The sequence below is a fragment of the Thamnophis sirtalis genome, unplaced genomic scaffold (assembly GCF_051295495.1).
Source record: "Thamnophis sirtalis isolate CommonGarterSnake01/CBP01778 unplaced genomic scaffold, rThaSir2_p1.2 scaffold_3, whole genome shotgun sequence".
Classification (NCBI taxonomy): Eukaryota; Metazoa; Chordata; class Lepidosauria; order Squamata; family Natricidae; genus Thamnophis; species Thamnophis sirtalis.
In genome coordinates this window covers 92,920,649-92,932,726 of record NW_028261383.1, presented here as the reverse complement: position 1 = coordinate 92,932,726, position 12,078 = coordinate 92,920,649, and the positions used below count along the sequence as shown (strand labels likewise).

The 12,078-nt window shown below is 35.3% G+C and overlaps 1 protein-coding gene across 1 annotated transcript in view; it reads right to left on the bottom strand.

Annotated features, from left to right (window-relative positions):
* Window positions 1-1,928: 1,928 nt before the first annotated feature.
* Window positions 1,929-12,078, bottom strand: part of TRPC7 (transient receptor potential cation channel subfamily C member 7) — a 138,999-nt gene continuing 128,849 nt past the window's right edge. Inside the window, exons 10-12 of the mRNA XM_087709513.1 lie at window positions 6,518-6,574; window positions 3,145-3,220; window positions 1,929-2,385 (exon numbers count right to left, since the gene is read on the bottom strand). Of these exons, the coding sequence (XP_087565639.1) occupies window positions 2,243-2,385; window positions 3,145-3,220; window positions 6,518-6,574 (276 nt within the window). The 3' untranslated portion in view covers window positions 1,929-2,242. The remainder of the gene's footprint in view (window positions 2,386-3,144; window positions 3,221-6,517; window positions 6,575-12,078) is intronic.

Below are 12,078 nucleotides of genomic sequence, written 5' to 3'. Positions count from 1 at the left end.
TGCTCTGACTGAATTCCTACATATATCAATTAGTCCAATATATTAAATATGTTCCCAAGATTACCAATCCATGCAGTATGCTACATCATCTAGAAGGGCTCTGACCTCTTACATTTTAGTTATTCACGTTGAAACTGCACTTGGGTAACTTCTAGTTTCATGGCGACTACTAAAAGCCACCATGAGAAGAAAGCATACGCTAAAGATACTGCAGAATGCTTTAAGGTTCAAATGAGTCCTTGTATTTCTAGGCATTCTCCTTTAAGCCAATCAAACAGCTATAGCTTGATTTCAAGTTTGCATCTGACCCAGGCCTCTTACATATCAGGTCAACTTAATGTTGATGGTGGTGGACAACATTAGCAATGGGAATAGGAAGATTTTGGTTTTTTTTCCCTGGCCAAAGCAGTGAGGCAGCTTGGAAGCCTTGCTTCCTTCATTTTGCTACTTGGTTTCAGAAGGTTCCACTAAACTAATTTGTCAGCTGTCAGTAGAAAGGGATTACCTTTTTACTTTCTGTGATGGCTTCCAGTATCCACACTCAGCTGACATTGAAAGAGGAAGGAGTGTGGAGGAAAAAAATTACAATAACAAAAAAAGAAAAAGCTGTAATATACCAACTTAGTTCCCCTATATTACATGTATATAAGGAAACATTAGTCAGGTAGGATAAGGAGTCTACCAAGTGCCAAGGGAGATATTCAAAGCATAATGGAGTCCACAGCCACTGTATTAGGGACCCTTCTTCTATCGCCCTGAGTAAATACCAGTTTCTTTTTGTTTGCTATCAAAAAATTTCTTCAACTAGAAATTAACTCCACAAAACCATAACATTTCATTTGCCAACATTGACCCTCTGGCAGGGCATGTCTTTAACTCCTGCTTTGTGTTAGAGGAGTAAATGGTAATAATCTTATTTGAGATGATGTCCTTTGATCAGAATGGTGCTTGCATTTTGTTCACTTGTTTTGAAGGGGATTCTGTAGGACATTGGCTATTCAAATGTTATTTTTCTGTGTTTCTATGCACTTTTTAGGTTAGAAAGGCTTACGTTTTTGTAAATGTAGTTGCATTTCATAGGGAGACTTTTTGACACGTGCAGTGTTACAACACTATCAAATCTGCGTTGAAATGAAAAAGGAATTTTAAAACCAGTTTTAAAGCTCTTTTTTAAAAAAATCTGCCTTTCTAATCAGGATGACTTAACCCTATCATAAATAAATAAATATAAATAAATAAAAAACATTTATTTATTTATTGATTGATTGATTGATTGATTGATTGATTGCATTTCTAGACAGGTCATCTTCATCAAATTAGCTCTAAATACTTTACTGCTAGAAAAAAAAGATTCTATGCATGAAACAGTGACTTTTTAATTTTTTAAAATGTTAGGAAACTTGTTTTTCTAACTACTGTAAAGTAAAATTACCATATAAGGAACTACCTATACAACCCTTAGTGTTATGATTCCAAATAATGCTATTATACTCTAAAAGCTTTAACTGAAATGTAAATTTAACTGAAACTCAATGTCATTTTAAAGCAGAAGAGTAATAACTGGGAAATGTAAAAAGCCACAAAATTGGAAGGATCCAGCACTATGGGACAATGATGCTTAACCTATTTCCTCCCTCTCATCTGCAAATTCAGTTTCATGCAGCTTTCTTCTCATAGACTCAAATTTAATTTGAACCTGTTTTAGACATTTTAAACCAAATCTCACTAATCAGAGAGAATTAGTGGTCAAAAATTGAAGCACCAACTAACCTTTCCAGCCTGTAATCAATTAACCTTAGGAAACGGGATGCTATATAATTCTGTTTGAAATGAAGACCTTCCATCGCACTTTGCAGTATCAGTAGTGTGTGCACGTAAACATAATAAAGACGTTGCATGGTTTGAATTAATGCTTGTAAAATATGTTTCTGCATATCTTTCCTTTTTCCCTCTACAACCTCACTCCTTTTTCATAAGTCTTATGCTTCTGATCCTCTGTAACCATTTGTGATGTCAAAAAAAGCTTGATTTTAATATGAAAATGTCACCTTACCTTTACATCATAAATGAATTAATTGATCATCGGCTTCAATCAATACACCAAACTAATGCACAGTCCCCAGAAAAGAATGGCTAATCAGCAAAATTTCAGCTTTCAATGATTCTCCTTCCTGAACAATTTTTGCTCTTAAAGAATGCTGGTTAAAAGAATAACATATTTTTTCTTCTTCTTTGTCCATTCTCAAATGTCCTTATTTAAATTCTTTCCAAACTTATCACTTAGTTGCTGAATTAATTTTGCCAATTCTCCTGTTGCTTGGGATTTCTCTTCAAGAAGCTCATAACGGAGACTCGAAATGTCTTGCTTAATCTCCTTAAGTTCTCCTATTGTGGAAAAAAATTAAATAAAACGATATTTAATTACCTTGAATGCAAATCAGCTCATTTCAGTTACTCTTCCTATCTTTATTTCACCTACTTACGCCTTAGGTTTAGTAAGATGATGTGCTTATGGGATTAGTGAACACCATGATATGAGGGCAGAAATGAATAAAGTTCTCAGAGGATAGCCATGCCTTAATGGCTGCTTCAAAAGGAACAAATGATCATTTGGCTACATTAAACTATTATTCAGCTTCTAAGCATTTATTAAAATGTTACTTATTGCAATCTATTGCTGCTTCAATGCTTCTGAACTCTGAAACCCAGAAACACTTCTAAATATCATTGACTGACCTTCCTTCTAACTTGGAGCTAATATGTTGGGTTCAAAAAGCATATCTATTAAATTCCCATATTGTTATTTGCTAGCCATTGAGGCTGTAGCAAAACAATTGATTGTGGAACTTACAGTACAACTTCCACTGTAAGTTGTAACTTCCATTGGGTGGGTGTGGGTGGGGTGGTAGGGAGAAAGATACACTTGAGATACTTATGATAATTCAGTGATATGCAAAATTTTAAATATTAGCATATTGTATCTCTAAACTTTACTATCCTTGTGAATAGGTGGCAGCCCTCCCCAACAAAAAACGCCTCATGCCATATTGACCATTTGACTGACAACCAAATAGAAAGGTTCATTTAAAAATCCATGACTGTAACAAGATTCATTACAGTGCTGTTAAATTTAAAAGCACTTGCCTTCATTGACTTCATCGTTCTCTCGATCCACTTGAGCTTTCAGAACATATCGCTTAATTAGTCTCTTCATTATTTTCTGAAAATGGAATTATAATGGGTTTATTGGAGTTATGTTACCTGATTATTTCTATAGCATACTAGGACCACATTGTTAGACAATTAATTTTTTTGATTTGTTGTAGACTTCAGTGGTCTTACACAAGTTCACTTGTACTGAACTGTGGCCCAATGATGCAATTGCATATGTATTTGATAAAATATGTCCACATTGTTTTATGTAAACCACTGAAAGCATTACATGCAGTCCTCCTGCCCCCTGAATAAGTGCTAGTTTTCCCCAGTTGCTATTATACAATTACTCAAGTAATGTCTGTATTTTTTGTCTACGAGAATGCTAATTCAATAGTAGAGAAGGTACTTTCTAGGCAAATATTACTACGTTCACTCCCTAAAATCTCTAGGGGCTATTGTTTTAGAAATTTTAAAATTGATTCAGATAATGTAATATATGTAATGAGCAACAATAATACTTTAGCCCTAGAAAAGTCAGCTCTATGAAATCTTGGAACATTGAATAACACTCTTACTAATCACAGTACTGAACTACATATAAAGTAGCTTCTTATTTTGCTATATTTGGAAGCTCCTGGCTATGGATTATTTTAGCATTGCCACCAAGTAGCTTCTCTGTCATTAACTATTAACCACAGGATTAGAAACATTTGGGAATAATTGGGAATTTCTTTACAGATGTCAGAAAACTATATATTTCCATGTAACATATATTCAGGACTTTGCTATGTGCACATCTAAACAAATAAACAAATAATCCCATAGCATAATCATTGTACAGATAATCCTCACAACCATAATTGAGCCCAAAATTTTGACTGCTAAACTGTTAAGTGAGTTTTGCCCATTTTATCACCTTTCTTGCCATAGGTGTTAAGTGAATCACTTCAGTTGTTAAATTAGTAACAGGGTTGTTAAATGAATCTGGCTTTCCCACTGATTTTGTTTGTCAGAAGATTGCAAAAAGTAATCACACGACCCCAGGTCATTGCAACCTTCATAAATACACACCAGTTGCCAAGCATCTGAATTTTGATCATGTGTCCATGGATGCTGCAGTGGTGGTAAGTGTAAAAAATAGTCAGAAGTCACTTCATTTTAATGCCATTGTAATTTTGAATGAATGAATCATTGTAAGTATGGGAACTACATGCAAATCCATCAGGATAACTGACAGAAAATGAGCATGATCTAGAAAATCTATGATGTTTTCTTGAAGACTTATGTTTACGACTTTCATTTATTTTAATGACCTAATCTGACCTCTCTGACTTGAGTAAGACGATGGAGTCTTGGTGCATTCTTTCACCGAATAGCCTTGGATATGGATTAAACAATACAAAGAAGGGGGTGAGATCCTGTATTGGAAATCACAGAAAGTTTATCCTTGGACTATAGATTTTTAGTATGAGTTTATCAAAAGAGGAAGAATGAGAATGTTGGCGTCTCCCAAATGATGACATCCTCTTGAACAATTTAATTATTCTGACTTTTTAGATTATTAAAAGTATGAACAATTGCAAAGGGGAAAAAAAGTCAGAAACAATTAAGAGAAAAGTCATACTTTTCTCATACTGAATAAAAATGACTCTGGAAATCAATTGCAGAGATCTATTTATTTATTCTTTATACTGTTCTGTATGTCACTGTAAGAGCTTATGCTTTTTATTCAAAGAATAAAAGTTCTGTCTATTACTTTTGGATATACTATATACTATTCATACATGCTGAATCTCTAAATGGCCAAAGAATTCTGCACTATTCTGCACTAGACTCTTGGCTGCGTATGATACATTTAATATTATAAAGAGTGCCAAAATTAATAGGATATACAATTCTAAAAACCGAACACATGATTTAAGAATTTAGTAGATTAAAGCGACCATGTAATGTGAGGAGAAAGGCCCATTTCTTCCAGAAGGAATCTCTAGTCTATAGGATGGAGTTGGTTCCCCAACTTGTTTAATCCTGGACTATAGAATCTTGATAAAAGCCCAAACATTCAACAATTTGCAAACAATTGCCATTAGGTAGAAATAAATGCTAGATTATTGGGAAATGGGTGAAAGTGCTAGAATGCGGTTCCTCCTTCAAGACAGCCATTTGCCAAAAGTGGCCCTGTTGAGAAAATTCTAGCACAAGGAAAGAGGTTGGATTGCTGTCTCCTCCCAAGCTCCAAAATCTACCATTCTACTACGTGCTTCAAATGAAGCAAAGGAAGGAGTCATATGAAGATGGTACCAGACACCTGTACTCTGGATCAATTCTGCTCCCCTATGAGAAAATGATCTAATTGAGTGTTCCAAACAGTGCCAAGTTAAGCTACTTATTTCCTTTCTAATTAATATTATCAAAGCCTGCTCTTGCATTTCATGATTCTGATATGATTTTGCTGTATTTTTTTTTCCATCAGTGAAGAAAAGGTTGGGGAAAAAAATTAGTGAATGCAATTTTGTCCTAGCTTTTTTTTACTCCCTCTCCCCCTTTCCCAAGATCAATGGTAGAAATTAAGCAAGGTCTTTCCCATTCTGCTCATGGACCTTTTCCGCAACATTGGTTTTGCATTATAATGTATTAGTTTTAATCAGTGTTTCTCCTCGGAGGAAATTAGAATAACAAGGGAATCCATTCTACGAAGAAAACAATACTAGTTTAGGCAAAGATACATAGATATAACTAACAACTATGATACTGACAGGAGTTAATAAGACAAACAAGAGTTGGATATATAATGCAATATAACACATTAGTGGTTTCACTATGAGTGTGTGTGTGAGTCTGGGTTCATATGTATGTATGTATGTATGTATGTATGTATGTATGTATGTATGTATGTATGTATGTATGTATCAGGGGTGGGTTTCAACCGGTTCGCGGCGGTCCCTGCGAACCGGTTGGTCGGCGAACCCGGAAGTAAGTAACTTCCGGGAACAGCGAAGGGCGCACCCGCCCGCCCGCGCTCCTTACCCGGTTTTGACGAGTTCTGCGCTTCCACGCATGCGCAGGACGCATACAGCGCCTGCCCTGCGCGATCCTCCAGGAGCAGCTGGAGCATCGCACAGACGCTAGTACGCATGCGTGCGCTGCACGCGTGCACAAGGACGCCGCCAGCCCCGTTCCAACCGAACCGGTTGGAACGGGGCAAGAAACCCACCCCTGGTATGTATGTATGTATGTATGTATGTATGTATGTATGTATGTATGTATGTATGTATGTGATATATGCAACAAGGCATATTTGCATTTACAAGACATATTTGCATTTAATTCCCAAAGCATTCATGAGGTATAGTGCACATACTATATGCTGAAGATGGCTATGGTGGTGGTATAATCCATTGGGAAGTAGTGTTGCCACCTGAGAAAACATAAATGGAGGAACATATTTTAGGAAAGCAGGGAAATAGAGGATACTAATTATGAAGTAGAAGAAAAAGAAAAGGAAGGAATGAGCATGCCAAAAAGCCAAAATGCTACTACCTAGTGTGCTCTGTCTATCAGTCTACCATTCCGCCCATCCATCCGTCCATCCGTCTGTCTGTCTGTCTGTCTGTCTGTCTGAATCTGTGCACTATCCAACTCACAAAAGTCTCTGTGTGGTTTTATTCATGCCCATCTATATTCGTCTGTGTGTGATAACTTTAATTTACACCAATATTCTTTACTATTTACTTCTTCAACTATTTCTACCATATCCCCAATCCACATTATCTACTGCTTTGTGTGATTTAGGCTTCCACCTCTGTAAGGATCTCACCAATACTTTCCGCAAGTGATTGTCTGGATCTCCTCAGTCTGCCCCACTCATTTGTATAGTTTTGTTCACATTTTGTGATTTGAACTTCACTGATTCTTTCTATATGACTGAATAATTTTAATGTATTTCTTTCAAGGTGGTCATTCTTTTTTATATTCAAACCACATTCATTCAATAACTGTGCCCTTGTCTTGCCTTGTTTAATCTTACAAGTTTCTTGAAAACCCCATTCCAACTGCTTCAGAATAAAAGAAAAATAATGTTTGTGTGTGTGTGTGTGTGTGTGTGTGTGTGTGTGTATATATATATATATATATATATATATATATATATATAGATAGATAGATAGATAGATAGATAGATAGATAGATAGATAGATAGATAGATAGAGATAGAGATAGAGATAGAGATAGAGATAGAGATAGAGATAGAGATAGAGATAGAGATAGAGATAGAGATAGAGATAGAGATAGAGATAGAGATAGAGATGATATAGATATAGATAGATATAGATAGATAGATATAGATATAGATAGAGATATAGATAGAGATATAGATAGAGATGATAGAGATAGAGATAGAGATAGAGATAGATAGATAGATAGATAGATAGATAGATAGATAGATAGAGAAAGAAAGAAAGAAAGAAAGAAAGAAATATTGTTTGACAGAATGTAGCCAAAGAGAGCGAGAAACAGTTAAGCTTATAAAAGGCAGAGAAAATGCAGATTAATTTTCATAACAATTAAATTTTGGAAATGAATGCAGAGAGCAGAACAAGAAGCTTTCAACAGAGTTAATGGGATAAAAAAAAGTGATGAGATAAATTTGAGATGAAATGGATAGAATTCTGAAAGGAATTTTCTTAGGGGTCCATATGGGAATGCGGTTTGATATAATCCCTGATTAAATCAAACAGTAGAACTGAACTGAAGAGTAGAACTGAAAGGAAGGCAATAAATGTTTCTGTCCAAGAAAAAAAATGATGAAAAGGAAGCTTGAGAATTTGGGAAATAGTCAGGCTCAAATTACAGCTGATGCAGCTGAAGAAATATTAAAATATATGACAGATGTTTGCTTATGAGATGGCTGTGTGACTTGTTTAATGTTTGTGGAAAGACTGCATCCGACGCTCACGATTGTTAGAATGCTTTTATTATTCCTCTTAGCAAAGGTGAGTTACCAAGAGGGATGTAAATATAAGGAGATTAATTTAAGTGTTCCAGGAAAAATATTTGACAGAATTATGGTCAAAAAGGCATAAGTGGTGACTAGGAACAAAATTATTAACTGCAGTTTTCTGAGGAAAAGAGAATGAGAATGCCACATTTTTGCTTTTCCCAGTAAGTTTCTGAGAAATGTATAACTATAAGAAAGTATGTATTATATGCTTGTTTATTTGGAGAAAGATTTGAATTATGAATAATTTGTGAAAATTTTGAGTTGAAGTTTGGTTGCAAATGGAATCCTTAATTAATGGTTCTACAGTGAACAATGAGTGAGACAAATACTATATATATATGAAAGATATCCTTCCTTGGCCCACTAATGTATTAAAAGCCAAGGTAGCTGCATTTTACAGGGATGAATGATTGCATACTGTTGGTGTAAACTAAACATTTTCCTCTCCTTATCTTGTATATTTAATTCTTTTTGCTTATAATGTATTATTCCTTTTGGAACTTGTAAAAGGGTCTAGTATAATAATAAGTATGAATGTGAAAGGAATGATTGTATAATCCATTTGTGGGTATTGTATATGGGCTGAAAAAAATCCTATGCCCATTAATTTGTAAAAAAGAAAGACAGAAACCTGTCTTTGCAGTTAACTATTGATTCTATGGATTCTTGAGCACAAATATGGTACCCCTAACCTGTTTTGCCTTTGTGTTGTTGAGCCATAATGTTGCCCCTAAGTAATAAATAATATGAGCCGCTGTGGTGCAGTGGTTAGAGTGCAGTACTGCAGACTACTTCTATTGATTGCCAGCTGCCTGTGATTTGGCAATTCAAATCTCACCAGGCTCAAGGTTAACTCAGCCTTTCATCCTTCCAAGGTGGGTAAAATGAGGACCCAGATTGTTGGGGGCAATAGGCTGACTCTGTAAACCGCTTAGAGGTCTGTAAAAGCACTGTGAAGTGGTATAAGTCTAAGTGCTATTGCTGCTATTGCTATTGGTACTTTGATATGTCTCCCACTGTTTTCTGTGGGGGATAGAAAGGAGAAGTGCATGGTGGATCAGTGTTTCTGTTATTAATACTAATAATCCACAATGGGGCAGAGTTTATAATTTATCCATGGGTGCAATGAAATTCACACTACTCTGTGATAAGCTGATGATTTCTGGGAAGAATATTCAATATCCCTTGTGTTAAACAGGAATCACACTGGCAAATCTGGGCAAAGAAAATAGAGAACTTAATATCTGGAGAAAATACACTGTATGCACTTGTGTCTCATATCTAATTATGTTTTTCATATTTACTCTAAAACCCACTATACATCCTTGGGAAAAAGAAAGATTACTTTAATGTTCACACAAAGCCATATTAAAATTAAGAAACAATGAAGTCCCTTTTTGTTTCTTTCTATGGCCATATATGATCCCTTGCAGATTGTTATTACCTAACAGTAATTATAGTACAGCAAGATTGTGCTCTCTTCTTATTGTTCTCACCTGGATTTCAGAGTGCTTTATTTTTCAGAATTTTCATTTTCATGAACTCTCACAAGGCAGAGATGCATCTCTTTGATACTGTAACTAGATATAAACTTGAACAAAGTCCTACTAATAACTGGTTTATGCTTTCTTTTTCTGGGTGAAAATAATTATTAGGCAGTCCAAAATGACCGTTTTCTGCTGCTTGTTCCCTCTTTTGTCTAATTATGCATTCTGTTATTACCACTTTATTATTTTTTTCCTGATGGGAAAAATTTAACATTTTTAATAATATATAGTTTTGGAACAGAGCTTGCTAAGAACAACAAGAAACAGAAAAAAAGGCCTACTTCAAATGTTTCTTTGCAAAGTTACTGATTTTTTAATTGTAGTTTCTTGCTCTACCATTGTTTAGGTGGGTTCTAATAAATTAAGTACTATAATTATTTTTATTCATAAAGTATAACTTCTGCATTTTAATTCCGTTTAATATGAATTTATACAGGGTAATATGGCCATGGTGGTATTAGTGGGTTTCAGATAGATGTTATTTTAAACTTTGGGGAGTATTTAAAATCTGTCCATGATGGCATTAACAGAAGTATATAAATATTTTAAAAGCCACGGGAATCCATGCATGTTTACACACAGTGTAAAGTATTCAAAATATGTAATGGTTCACATATGGACTTGCCAAACTGATAGAAGATTCAGTGAAATGAATGGGACTTAAATGTTATCATATTTCTAGTATTTTAGTCAATAGGACATGAAAAAACAACTTTATTTTATCACTAACTGTGGATCCTAATATGGGCTGTTAAAAATGACTTTATACTGTACAAAAGCAATTTAAATCAGTATTCTAGAACAGGGACCCAACCAAGGAACCTTTTGGTGTGAGAGATGACAACATTGTGGTTGCTGGTTGGGAATTGTAAGAACTGAACATATTTGGAATTACTGGCTGAGACAAGCTTCCTGCAGTGTTTCTTTCACATGGTTGCAAATTACCTCCATTATCGCAACCAGGTATCTGTCTGGCTTAAGGCCCTATACAATGATGTTCTATTTGGAACCCTGACAGTATCCTTTGGTCCAATCAAATTAATTCCTATCAAATCCAACAGTTATGGCAGTGGGAGTTGCATGAAACCTCCAGCAGGAGGTGGCTGCCGAATTGGTGGCAGAATCTACCTCCCCCTCCCACCTTGTTCTTCCATCCATCCATCTTTTTTGGCTATCATATTGATGCATTTTCATTGTGTTCATTGTGAAAACATTATTTATTTTAATGTTCTATTATCTTACGTCTCTATACTCTTTTCATTTCTTCCTTTTTATTGCTGGGTGCTGCCTAGGGTAGCCCCATGGCAAGAGAGGTGGCAAATACATTAACAAATAGATAAACATCTGTGGGAAGCACAAGAGTCCCTTCTACTACATCATGGTGCACCATGTTTGAAGGAATTGAGGTCTCCTAAGTGGCTGCTGATTATTTTTGGAGGTTTTTTCTCACTGAGATACTCTCTCTCTCTCTCTCTCTCTCTCTCTCTCTCTCTCTCTCTCTCTCTCTCTCTCTCTCTCTATATATATATATATATATATATATATATGTGTGTGTGTGTGTGTGTGTGTGTGTGTGTGTGTGTGTGTGTGTGTGTGTGTGTGTGTGTGTGTGTGTGTACACATAGTGTATATATATAGTGTCTAAGAAATATTTCAATAGTTTGACTAAAATCCCACAAATGAGATTTACTGCCAGAGAACCTGGAAGTAGCCAATGAATCATTTTTGACAAGGACCCAGAGAAAACTATGAAAGTATGATAGTGAATTTCAATGTGTTTTCATTAAATTGAAACGGAAATGTTAATGAAAGAAAGGGAAAAAAACCTAAGTATACAGAGATAAGCTTTGATGAAGAAAATAACGAAGGATTCTCTTAAGATAAATCTCATCAACATTCCTTGAGAATGTCAATAGGCACTTGGAAGGAAGTGGCTTTGTTCATATTCCAGCATCCATAGTTCCTCATCAAAGCCTGAATAAGCTTGGTAATAATGAGATAATATAATTCACATGGAGTTAAATACATGTGAACTGATGTACGCTTGGGGAGGGAGGATTCACATATAATTGAATGGATCTGAGGCATTTATAAAGTAACCAGAAAAATGAAAATGTAGTCAAAGTGGCAGTTCAGTGAAAATGCCAACTCAAAACAAAACTGCCACTAGGGTAATGTTCACATGTACGTTTACAAGATAAAATAACCTTTAATGTCACTTTTCTGCATACACAATGGCACACATTAAAATTAAATTCTGATACCCGCTCTGAAACACTGAACACACACACACACACACACACACACACACATGTGCATGCACACACACACGTATACATATACCATACATATATATGAACACATATACTTTACATA